Raw genomic sequence first — 12207 nt, 5'->3', positions numbered from 1 at the left:
TCTGCCTCTCTGCCTACTTGTAATCTCTCTCTGTCAAATAAATAAATAAATATTTAAAAAAAAAAAAAAAGAAATAAAACTACCACATGTATCTATTTAGCCCCAGGTGTTTATGATCAGGTAATTACACACTACCTAGAATTTTTTTTTTTTAAAGATTTTATTTACTTGACAGAGAGAGAGAAATCACAAGTAGGCAGAGAGGCAGGCAGAGAGAGGGGGGGGAGGAAGCAGGCTCCCTGCAGAGCAGAGAGCCCGATGCAGGGCTCGATCCCAGAACCCTGGGATCATGACCTGAGCCGAAGGCAGAGGCTTTAACCCACTGAGCCACCCAGGTGCCCCACTACCTAGAATTTTCAAAAATATTTCTTCCAGCTTGCCTTCAGTTTCAGGTGGAAGACAAAGGCCAGAGTTGGGGGTGGGGAAACAAAAAGTACAGTATTACTTTTTCAGTCTTTTGTCTGGATTCTAGACTCAACCTATTACCTGGTTTCTGCAGGCCTGCAGGGTTCACAAAGATAAGCATAAACTGCCACGAAATCATAGGAAAAGTGTCAATGGTATCCATCAGTATTCAAAGGGAGTCATTTTTTCATAAAGCAAATGTTTCTATTTAAAAGTTTCAAAGACTGTATATATTTATAAGCATTTAGAATGTCAAAATAGGGGTACCTGGGTGGCTCAGTGGGTTAAGCCTTTGCCTTCTGCTCAGGTCATGATCCCAGGATCCTGGGATCCAGCCCCGAAAAGGGCTCTCTGCTCAGCAGGAAGCCTGCTTCCCCCCTCTCTCTCTGCCTGCCTCTCTGCCTACTTGTGATCTCGGTATCTCAAATAAATAAATAAAATCTTTAAAAAAATAGAATGTCAATATAGACCAGCAATATTTCAAATTATAAAGTTGTACTCAGTTCACAAAACAATGCTTTAACACAAGCTATCCAAAAGCATATAAAAACTACCATCCCACATATAATTTGTATTATACATAAACTGCTTTAAATTTCCATGCCAATTTACAGCCCCTGTACTGTATCTTTTTTTTTTAATATTTTATTTATTTATTTGACAGAGAGAAATCACAAGTAGATGGGCTCAGCAGGGAGCCTGATGCGGGACTCGATCCCAGGACCCTGAGATCATGACCTGAGCGGAAGGCAGCGGCCTAACCCACTGAGCCACCCGGCGCCCCAGCCCCTGTACTGTATCATAGAAGCTATTAACTTGTATAACTGAAACTCATCTACAATGAAAATACTACTAAAAGGCAACTACTTTAATAGATTTACTATACAACAGAAATTATCTTACAAATCCTTACAATTTTATTGTCTTTTTTTAAAAAAAAGATGAGATGTGTATAGGGCAGTCAATTTCTTTGGAGAAGAGGAAAGCCTATGCTAGAACCAACTAATTCATCAACTTTATCTTCGGCCACCTCATCATCATTTCCTTCCTCTTCTTTGGGCTTGGTCTTTTCAACCTTGAAAATACTTTTAAAAATAAACTTTAGGAGGGCGCCTGGGCAGCTCAGTCCATTAAGGGTCTGCCTTTGGCTCAGGTCATGATCTCAGGGTCCTGGCTCCCTGCTAGATGGGGAGTCTGCTTCTCCCTCTTCCTCTATCCTTCCCCTCTGCTTGTGTGCTCTCTCTCTCTCTCCCATTGGCTCTCTCTCAAATAAATAAAATCTTTTTTAAAAATAAACTTTAGGGACACATGGGTGGCTCAGTCAGTTAAGCTTCTGCCTTAGGATCAGGTCATAATCTCAATCCAGAGTCCTGGGATTGAGCCCTGCATCAGGCTCCCTGCTCAGTGAGAAATATGCTTCTCCCTCTCCCTCTTCCCTCCACTCATACCCCTAACACCCACCCCTGCTTGTGTGACCACTCTCACTCGAGTGCTCTCTCTCTCTCTCAAATAAATAAAATCTTTAAAAAAATAAAAAATAAGCTTTATATTTTGGAATAATTTTAGATTATTAAATATAGTACAGAGTTCTCAAATACCCCTCAGCCAGTTTCCCCTAATGTTAACTATCTAACAAACCTGACCTTGCTATGGTACATTTGTCAAAACCATGTCACTGATATTGATGTATTACTATTAATTAAGCCTCAGACTTTATTTGGATTTCATCAGTTTTTCCACTAATGTCCTTTCTCTGTTCCAGCATCCAATCTTGAATAGCACAGTGCATTTAAGCAATTTTTTCCCCCACATCATGCTCTCCTTTAATCTGGTAAAGCAGTAACATTTTTCAAAGTTTTCTTCAGTATAGCAGATTATAAGGCTGCTTATCACCTGTGGCATTAGTCAACCTTCTCCCAATTCCTTTGCAACATTTGCAGGATGCTCTCCTTTGATTTCTGAGCGATATGCTGAGCAAAACAAAGTTGAATGAGGTCTTTCACTACACTGGGATTCTTGAACTTCTTTTTTTTCCCCTTTCGGGGGAAAACAAGACTTTCAAAACAAGCCTTGTATACTTTTGCCATGTCTTCAAGTTTTCTTCTTTCCTTTGTGTTCTCTACTAAGCCTTCTTGAAAAGATTCTGTGAAGCTGACTGAGGTAGCTGAGCACTGTTTCGTGTGTGCCTTCCTGAATGTTCCCATGGAGAAGGCACATGTGGGTATTTTATTCTCAGTGAGGCACATACTCAACCCAGTGCCCATCCAGCTTTCATTTGGTATCTTAACAGAGGTCAGTGTACTACTACCCTGAAGGTTTCCCCCACATTCCAGCTCCAATCATTAGCCTTCCTTCTTCAACCAACATCCAACTACTTTAGCCCTCTTAGAATCAAAACTTCCACCCCATTATTGACAGGATTTATTTATTTATTTGTCGTTTTATTCCTATAAAGGATATATATAAGGTTTAGAATATAACAGGTTTCTAACACATACACACTTTCATAAGCATAAAGTTATTGCTGAACTTTATTTTTTTTAACATTTTATTTATTTATTTATTTGACAGAGAGACATCACAAGTAGGCAGAGAGAGAGGAAGGGAAGCAGGCTCCCTGCTGAGCAGAGAGCCTGATGCGGGGCTCAATCCCAGGACCCTGAGATCATGGCCCAGGCTGAAGGCAGAGGCTTTAAGCCACTGAGCCACCCAGGCAACCCCTGAACTTTATTTTTTTACATTGAACTTTAAAGACACGATCATTGTAGATATGCTGTATTTACATATTGTGTTTATGTATTTCATTTTTTTCACTGTACGGAAAATAACACCCATTGTGTCAAGAAGCATAATTTCTAGTTATAGCAAATTATTCTATAGGGATCACATACCATAATTTGCTTGACTTCTATTGACATCTGGGCTGGCTACAATTTTTTATACTGAAAATGCAGACTTTTGACACACATACACTGAAAAGTTCTGAGCTTTACCTTTCTTCCTTGCTGAATTATTATTTAAAAGATTTTCAGAAGTAAAATTATTAGATCAAAGAGCTCAGCTAAGAGCATCTACAGCCATCAATAACACCTGTTAAATACAATGGGAATTCACTCTATCTATAATAGCTGAAGAAGCGGACACCAGTCTAACAACACATTTTCTCCCTTTTCTGGGTATTTGGGAACTCAGAAGACAATTCCTAGCCTCCTGGAATTTGAAGATTTCCAGAATAGGCGTTGGAACACAACATCAGCAAAAAATATAATTTTCCGGGGCGCCTGGGTGGCTCAGTGGTTTAAGCCTCTGCCTTCGGCTCGGGTCGTGATCTTAGGGTCCTGGGATCGAGCCCCGCGTCGGGCTCTCTGCTCGGTGGGGAGCCTGCTTCCCCCCTCTGCCTACTTGTGATCTCTCTCTGTCTATCAAATAAATAAATAAGAATCTTTAAAAAATATATATATATATAATTTTCCTATTTTCCATAGGTCACCAAATCTGGCCCACCACCTGTGTATATAAATAAAGTTTTATTTTGTTTTTAAAGATTTTATTATATTTGACAGAGAGAGAGACAGCAAGAGAAGGGAGAGTGGGAGAGGGAGCCTAATGTGGGGCTCAATCCCAGGACCCCGAGATCATGACCTGAGCTAAAGACAGACACTTAACCCACTGAGCCACCTAGGCATCCCAAATAAAGTTTTATTTTAATAGAGCCATGCCTTTTCCTTTACATAAAAAGCAGTGTCAAGTAGTTGTAACATGTATTATATGAACTGCAAAGCTTATCTGTCCCTTCACAGAAAGTTTGCTAACTGCTGCACAAGACCATGAAGCCTTACAGAAAGGAATCAGGTATCCCTTCAACTTAACACAGTGCCCAACCCATAGTGGATGCTCAAGTAAATGTCTGTTGCCTGAATTTTTGCTTTATTTCCAGGGTAAACAGAATATAATGACCTGCATAACATACATTTCTTGAATGAATATTCTAATTCTTAGATCTAGGACTACAACTTCACTTCCATAGTTGCTACTCTGATCCAAATCTTCATAAGCAATTACAGAGATTATCTCCTTCCAAATGTCTAATGCTCAAAAAACTAAATTAATCTTTTTTTCTAAATTAATCCTCTACCCTCCAGCATTTTTACCCTATCAATTTTAACAGTCCCCTATTTCCCATCTATTAGTCAATCTGGTATTCTTGTTTCTCCAGCAAACTCTCAAGCTATTCCCTCAAAGCCTCTGACCACAGCCTCTCTCCTCCTGCCAATAAAAACTGCTTGCCACGGAGGGTTTCCACTAACACAAAAGGTGCCTTTGTAAAAATGTGATAAAAAGGCACTCTAGGAGTAGGCAAATCACAAAAATTTATAAATGCCCTTTCCTTGGAACCAACCTCATGCCAGGGCTCAGGGCTTAAGAAAAAGAGCAGATTGGAGACACCAGTTTGGATTTCAGCCCCAGGTTACTCTCTAGAACTGCCATTCCGAGCACAGTCCAAGTTGCTCTTGGACAGCAACTCTGTTGCCTACCATACCCGGCTAACCAGCTCCTTCCAACATCCAATACCTAACCTTTCCATTCATTTCAACTGCTATTTCCAATGTCCTTTAGAATTTGACTCTTTCGGGGCACCTGGATGGCTCAGTGGGTTAAGTCTCTGCCTTCAGCTTAGGTTATGGTCTCAGGATCCTGGGATCGAGCCCCGCATCAGGTTCTCTGTTCAGTGGGGAGTCTGCTTCCTCCTCTCTGCCTGCCTCTCTGCCTACTTGTGATCTCCCTCTGTCAAATAAATAAATAAATTCTTTAAAAAAAGAGAGAGAGAATTTGACTCTTTCACTCTTTCTTTGCTATGCATTCTCTTAGCAAGTACATATTAGGTCTATACTATCATGTATAACACTTACTGAAATGCTACTGTAAGCTCTGCTTGTTTCAGCAATTTGACTTCCTTTAGTAACCAAGTTCCTCCAAATAGGAAAGCATTTATTATCCTTTACATGCCCAAGGACCTTGTCATTGTGACCCATTTCCATGAACATCATAAAGGAGTATCAACATTCCCTGATACTTTCCCTTATTTGATAAATACAACTTACATAATATAACTGAAATCTGGATTTTAGACTTTTCTAGATTGCTGTCATAAGGCTGGGACACTGGATCTACGAATTCCTTTTTTCAACTGCGTGGTTACAAATAGCCTGGCAGTCAGGAAACACTGACATCACCATAAGCAGAAAATACCTTTCCTTTCAGTCGTCCCACAGAACAGAGCTTCCCACGGCCACTGTTTCACAAGAATCCCCAGAGGCTCTCACTACACACACACACAAGTTACTGGATGCCACCTCGATTCCACTGAGTCAAACTCTCTGGGACGGGGCCTGGAAACGATTATTTTTAACACATTTGCCAAGTGATACTCGTGTTAAATCTGGGCAACAGTGCACTAGGTATGACCCCAGGAGGGTTGCTCTCATTCTTTATTCTTACGTTTATATAGAGACAACTTCTCTTGTAAGTTAGAGTAACAAAGCATATCCCACTTGGCATAAAGATACTGCTCACCATGAAAGACATGTAGATTTGTGCTCAGTATAGTATTTAGCCAATATAATCTGTAGTTAATGAAATGCAAAGTATAGACTTTGCTTTGATCATTTCAGACAGCCAACATTTAACTAGGGTAAGAGGAAGATTCTGGAAATAGAACCCAACTAGAGATTCCCGAGTCCCAGCTCTCAACTAACATCTCACCTTGATTCCTCTTAGGAGAGCAAGTCTTTAGGAATAATTGTGCCACAAACAATGCAAAACTAAGGCACTTGTAATACTAACATGTATAGTGCTACCCTACCAATGCTCAGGATGTTAAAACGTTAAAAATCTTTCTGAAATTCATGATACCAGTGTCAAGCTTAGGAAAGAGAACATTTCAGAATATCCCTGGCCAATGGTAAAACCTACTATATTTCTTACTTACTTACCTGTGGCACAACGTCCTGTAGAAAAGTCACAACACTTTCCATGTAGGACTGCTCCCTGAAAAAAGGTGAAATGGATAAAATTGATCCTGACATCTTAAAACAAAACATGGAAAAGCTCTTTCTCTAAGCCTTAAGAAAGTTACTCACAATATTTAAAAATATCTCATCAACCAATAATTCTGTTAACTTGCTTTCCAGTTTCTTTGTATAATGTTATTAAATGAAATGGAGATGAGATATTAATCTTTTTAAACAGCATCTCTTCTTAAAAGTCATGCTCTCTTAATTTGACATACAGATTCTAACTTGTGATGACACAAGGCTAAGACAGGATCTTCCTCTTGAGTCAAAGCAAAAGAATTCCCCAGTCAGAGCAAGAAGAACTGTGGCTGATGACTCAGTCCTTAGTGACCTTCTCTTTAAATTGGTTAGCACCTAGTCCCTTACCTGTATATAGCAAAATCAATCTGCATTTTGCTGCAGGTGCAGGGCAGGTATTAGGAGATACTAAGAAGTCCAAAAAAAAGAATTTTTGCCATAGACAAGACATGGGAAAATATTAAAACACATAAAAGTTAAGAAAAATGATACTGTTAAGGTCACTGAGAGATTTTAAATGGAAGCATATGGATGTCAGCAAGTGGGAAAAAAAATTCTTCAAAATACCAAATCAAATTCATTTCATTCCATGTGAAAAATTACATTTGAAGAAACTCCTATGAGTTATTCTAAATCCAATAAAAAAGCAATATGCCTCCAATAGCTACAAAAACTGATTAGGCCGAATAAAAACAAAAAACACGCACACAACAATTTGATTAGGCCTGCCTCTCCCCGCTCATTTTTTTTGCCACTCTCCTCACTCTGCTTCCATCATCTGCAACTTCCATTCCTAGAATACACCAAGCTCTTTCAGTCAAGACCTTTACGCCAGCTTTCTTTCTGCCTAGATTCCTTTCCATGCTTTTCCATCCCTTTCATTTCTCCAGCTTAAGCGTTACCTCCTCAGAAAGGACTTTCCTGACAGCCTGAAGTCAGACTCCCCACTATCATTCTGTATCATAGCACACCAGGCACTGATCAGAGTCTGTAATCACTTTTCTTATATACTGTTTCCCCCACTAGAATGTAAACTGTCCTACAGAAAGGACTCCAACTCTCATGTTTACCTTCTACCTCCAGAATCTACAAGCCCATACTTCAGGCATGGAGTAGATGCTCGAGCATTATTTGTTAAAAGAATACAAATATATAAAAGATTTTTTTTAAAACACTAAAATTATGTATTGAATAATAAAAAGCAATATAAGTTGGATACCATATGGTGAGGCAACACAGAATACTGCCTAAATGCATAGACTCTGGGACAAATTGCCTGGGTTTGATCCAGGTTCCCCTTCTTGGCTTTTCCTGAAGATAATTTACTTAATTTCTCCCTGCGTTGGTTTCTTCACCTGAAAGAGTACTTAACTCATAGCTAGTAAAATGTTTAACTTGTTGCCATGGCCCACAGTTAGCAAAGAAGTATGGCCCAGGGAAATGCAAGAGGAAAAAAAAACCAGATGTATTATAGTAAGATACTGTATTATACATATACCTTTCTTAGTCTGAGAGGGCAATCTTTATGTAACATGCCAAACTGCCCAAGGGAATAATATAAAATGCTACAATTCCCTTATGAACATTTTAAAAGGTAGAAAAGTTTCACCTCCTTACATTGATACTGAAGGATCTTCACTGTCCACCCTAACCCACTTTATATAGGTCAACTTCCCTATATTTCATTTATAAAAAGAGCTTGCCCTACCTACTTCTGCTCACCTTATTCCCTTTGTCTAAAATGTTCCTTTGATTCTAATTGCCCAAACTCTACTCAGCCTTTAAAGTACATTATGTTAGCTTCTTAATAAAACCCTTTAGGATCTGAAATACTAAAATATCCCCACTAAATACTCCCACTAAAAATATTTCCTCCCAATTCTCACGTTTTGCTGATACCTTTTTTCTTGATTATAGTGATTTCAAGTATACATCTCTTAAAACCACATTAGATCATAAGCTCCTAGAAAGTATAAGCAGGCTTTGGCAAAAAATGCTTAAAATATAGAATGTTCTTTATGACACTGACTTTGAAACCTTCTGACTAAGACCTAGATAAGAGATACATTTTACATCAGCATCTGGTCAACATACGTTCATATGAATAGTGTGTGTCACAATAGAATACTCCCAACTATATTTTCTATAATATGCCATTTCATTTTTTAAATAATGGTCCTGATCCACTGAATCGATCTAATTAATGAGCCATGAATTTTTGAAACTGGAGTTTAAAAAAACATTACTCCTTAGGATTTAGCATAGTGCTTTTGATGTACTCTATAAATATGAATAACATTCACTTGATCCTCCAATTACTCCTTTTATTTGGTCTTGGCAATATTTATCATCCTGTAAAGGTAAAATTAAGTAGATGTTCAAAAAGGAAACGTGAACATTAGTTACTATTCTGAGCAAAGTTTCTTTAGCTTTTAGGCTTATCGGAAATTTGCTTACGTGACAGCCTGGGGGCGGACCACAACTCCACCAGTACAACGACTGGGTCTTCGGGGAGAATCTGTAGCCATAGCTTCATTCGCTAAACCTGTTTCCAGCACAAAGAGATAGAAAAAAAAATTGATTATTATTGTTGTGGGTAGGAGTGAGGGTTTATGGTTGCCCACTTGAGATCCCTTATGGAAAATGCCTAAAATGTAGGAAACCTTCCCAGCAAGCCCCATTACATGAGAAAGGGTAGATATTAGGAGAGGAAGTAGATAAAGAAGTTTTCTAATTATCATGAATTTTTTTTATTTGGACTAAGCCTTAGAACCACAGAAGAAGTTAAGACTCTTTCTTTCTGGACCTTCTGATCCTCTGTCAACATAATCTAGAAAGGTAAGGGATGGAGAGTCTAGCACAAGATCTCTTAATAAAAACAAATGTGCTATCTCTGTGAGCCAAAATTAGAGAATGTACTAAAATCCTGAAATAGTGAAAACACACATGGCACAATACTTCGAGACCAAATGGAACAGTGAAATAATTGATACCTTCCAACTAAGACTGTTGGAAAACTAGGAGCAAGACTGCATACTGTAACTATGTATAGTGATAAATGTTAACTAGACTTATTGTGATGATCATTGCACAATATGTACAAATATCAAAACATTATGTTTTACACCTAGAACTAATATAATGTTATATGCCAATTATAGCTACCAAAAAAAAAAAAAAAAAAAGGACTGCATGGTCATAATCTAACGAGTTTTTAAACCATATTTGTCAACCCCCTGCTACTGTAACCTAAACACCAGAGCCTAAATAAGTAATAAAAACTTATATGACATTAGAAGCCCCTTATCCTTTCCTGTCACATCACTGAATCCTGACCCTTGGATGTCCAGTAAGCATCTGAATCACTTGGGAGGTTTAAGAGTATGGAGTGTACTTGGTTAAGGTTAAAAAAGGAATGACAGCAATATTAACCATCTCTTTCAGGGCTCAGGAAAGTCCACAGCCTGGAACTAATCCTGAAAGCCCCTAAAACCATCACTTCTAAAGAGGGAGGATTCTGTCACCGTATTTGAAAATTCACAAACTGTGGAGTCTCATCTGCTACTACAAAAACACCCTTTGCCCCACCTGGCCCAGGTATCTTCACCACCAGCTCCTCAGCCCTCCCATTTCCATTCCACCCTTTATTTCCCGAAGCACAGCCTCCCAAGAAATGTCCTTTATGGGCCTGTGCCCTGAGGACGACCCTCGCCAGCCCCTCAGGCCCCACTCTCCTGAGACACACTAACACAGCTCTACCCACTTAACCTCCAACGCGGAGCCACCGCTGCCCCCGGCCGCCCTCTGGCCCCTTGCCCTTCCTCCCCTCCCCCTCCATTCTCGCTAGCTCTCCCTCGTCGAATCTCTGCCAGCCAAGCCCTCTCGGCTCACGCTGCTTGCCCCTCGTCCTCTCCAAGCCTCCCCAAAGCCACAGCCCCACCAGCCCTCTCACCGGCCGCCCCGCCGGTAAACGCTGTTCTCCAGCTCAAGGCTCACTGTTTGGAGTCTCCCCTTGTGATTGACGGCTACCACTTCCTACCACGCCTCAGCGGAACTACTTTTCTAGCCAATCCCAGAAGGAAACTGTCTACCGCCGGGCACCGCCCTTGGAGGTCAGCTTCGCCAACCAGCAAGTAGAAAAGAGGCGGACCCGCCTCCTGAATTTATCCAATCCGCTGGGGCTCCATGGACAACAAAACAGTATGTAAGTTCGGGTGATGCCGAGGGGTCAGGTTCGGTTGCGAACGCAGGCAGGTAGGGAGAGTTACAAACACGTCTGTTTTTCTTTGCAGACAGCACACCTACGTGGCTTTATCAAAAAGAATCATGCCGCAGGCTCCTTTGCACTTCAGCTGAGCGTCTCGGGCTGGGAGCCTGAGGTCGGGGGACCGGTCTGTTTACATCGAATTCTCGCGACAGCTAGTTCGAAGCTCAAAGCACGTGGACATGGCAGCTGCCAATCACTTTCTGCTGGCCACTCACCCATTCCGAGCCCGCCTCCTGCCCCGCCCTTTTCGATGTGTTTATCTTCCGGGAGCCTAGGCCGGCTTGCGAGGTGGGCAGCTCTAGAGCCAAGGAGTTATTGATCTAAATGAGGGGTGCGGCAGATGATCCTGTGAATTTGAACGAGGTTGGTGGATCCCGCCTGACTCCTTTATTTCTTTCCATCTCCCCTATGGAAGAGATCGCGATTTCATTAGAGATATTGCGTCAGCTACATTCTTTTATAATAATGATAACATTTATTGATTTATTGAACAAATGTTCAGCAAGTCTCAAGCACTTCATAAGTATTATCATAAGTAATACGGCAGTCCCGTGAGGATATGACTTTTTAATAGGCATGAGGTTTGTAAAAAAATTGGCTTTAAAAATTCTAAGGAGGGGGGCACCTGGGTGGGTCAGTGGTTAAGCCTCTGCCTTCGGCTCACGTCATGATCTCGGGGTCCTGGGATCGAGCCCCACATCGGGCTCTCTGCTCAGCAGGAGCCTGCTTCCCCCTCTCTCTCTCTCTCTCTCTCTGCCTGCCTCTCTGACTACTTGTGATCTCTGTAAAATAAATAAATAAAATCTTAAAAAAAAAATTCTAAGGAGGTTTTAAGCACAATGGAGAATGTAGTAGAGAAACTACCTCAACGAAATATGCAGTTAATCGGGTACTAGAGAGAGAGAATAGAGATACGGATGTAGCTGTAGATATAGCCAAGAAACCATCCATTTGCTCTTGACACTCTATCAGTGCCAATATAGAGCACACCCAAAGTGCTGTTTCTCCAGCTAATGTTTGAACATATTGGCTAATAAAAGATTCTGAACATTTGTCTTCCACTACGCACACAAATTCCAAGCACCATCGGCCTTTTAAGATTTGCTTCCCACATTAAACCCACTAATGGAAGAATCTTTCCAACACTCTAAATTCTTTTTGCTCTTACTGCTCTCTACCACTATTACTTCTTTGTTGTATTTGAAATCGCCTGGAGTTCCCTTGTGCATATCTCAATTTCCCCAACTAGAAAGTTAAATTCTTCCTAGGCATTAGAAGACTGAAGTTTTCACATTGTTGAATCTCTTTTAACACTTAACTGCCCTGAATACAACAGATATTTCAAAATTCAGACTTATTTGAATTAAATAATTACTGTTTTCATGTTGTCCAGACCCAGAGCAGGAATAAAGAGGATATCCAGAGGGTAATAATCACAAGTGG

General features: G+C 40.4%; 1 protein-coding gene across 13 annotated transcripts in view; it reads right to left on the bottom strand.

Moving 5' to 3' along the window:
* The window catches only part of BCAS3 (BCAS3 microtubule associated cell migration factor), a 584337-nt gene extending 573781 nt beyond the window's left edge, over nucleotides 1-10556 (bottom strand). For 6 of the 13 annotated variants that reach the window (XR_014304944.1, XM_082707496.1, XM_082707497.1 and 3 more), the window contains exons 1-3: nucleotides 10450-10533; nucleotides 8955-9042; nucleotides 6399-6453 (exon numbers count right to left, since the gene is read on the bottom strand). Coding sequence is in view for 12 of the 13 variants with exons in the window: in XM_082707496.1 (XP_082563622.1) it covers nucleotides 6399-6453; nucleotides 8955-9025 (126 nt within the window). In the remaining variant the exon portion in view is untranslated. Of the gene's footprint in view, nucleotides 1-6398; nucleotides 6454-8954; nucleotides 9043-10449 lie in introns of all 13 variants that reach the window. The other 7 variants (XM_082707499.1, XM_082707500.1, XM_082707498.1 and 4 more) reach the window with 3 other exon arrangements.
* Between the last annotated feature and the right edge of the window lie 1651 nt (nucleotides 10557-12207).

Source organism: Mustela nivalis (genome assembly GCF_964662115.1).
Source record: "Mustela nivalis genome assembly, chromosome: 17".
NCBI lineage: Eukaryota > Metazoa > Chordata > Mammalia > Carnivora > Mustelidae > Mustela > Mustela nivalis.
Note: the sequence above shows the minus strand (reverse complement) of the source record. Positions and strands in the feature narration are given on the sequence as shown.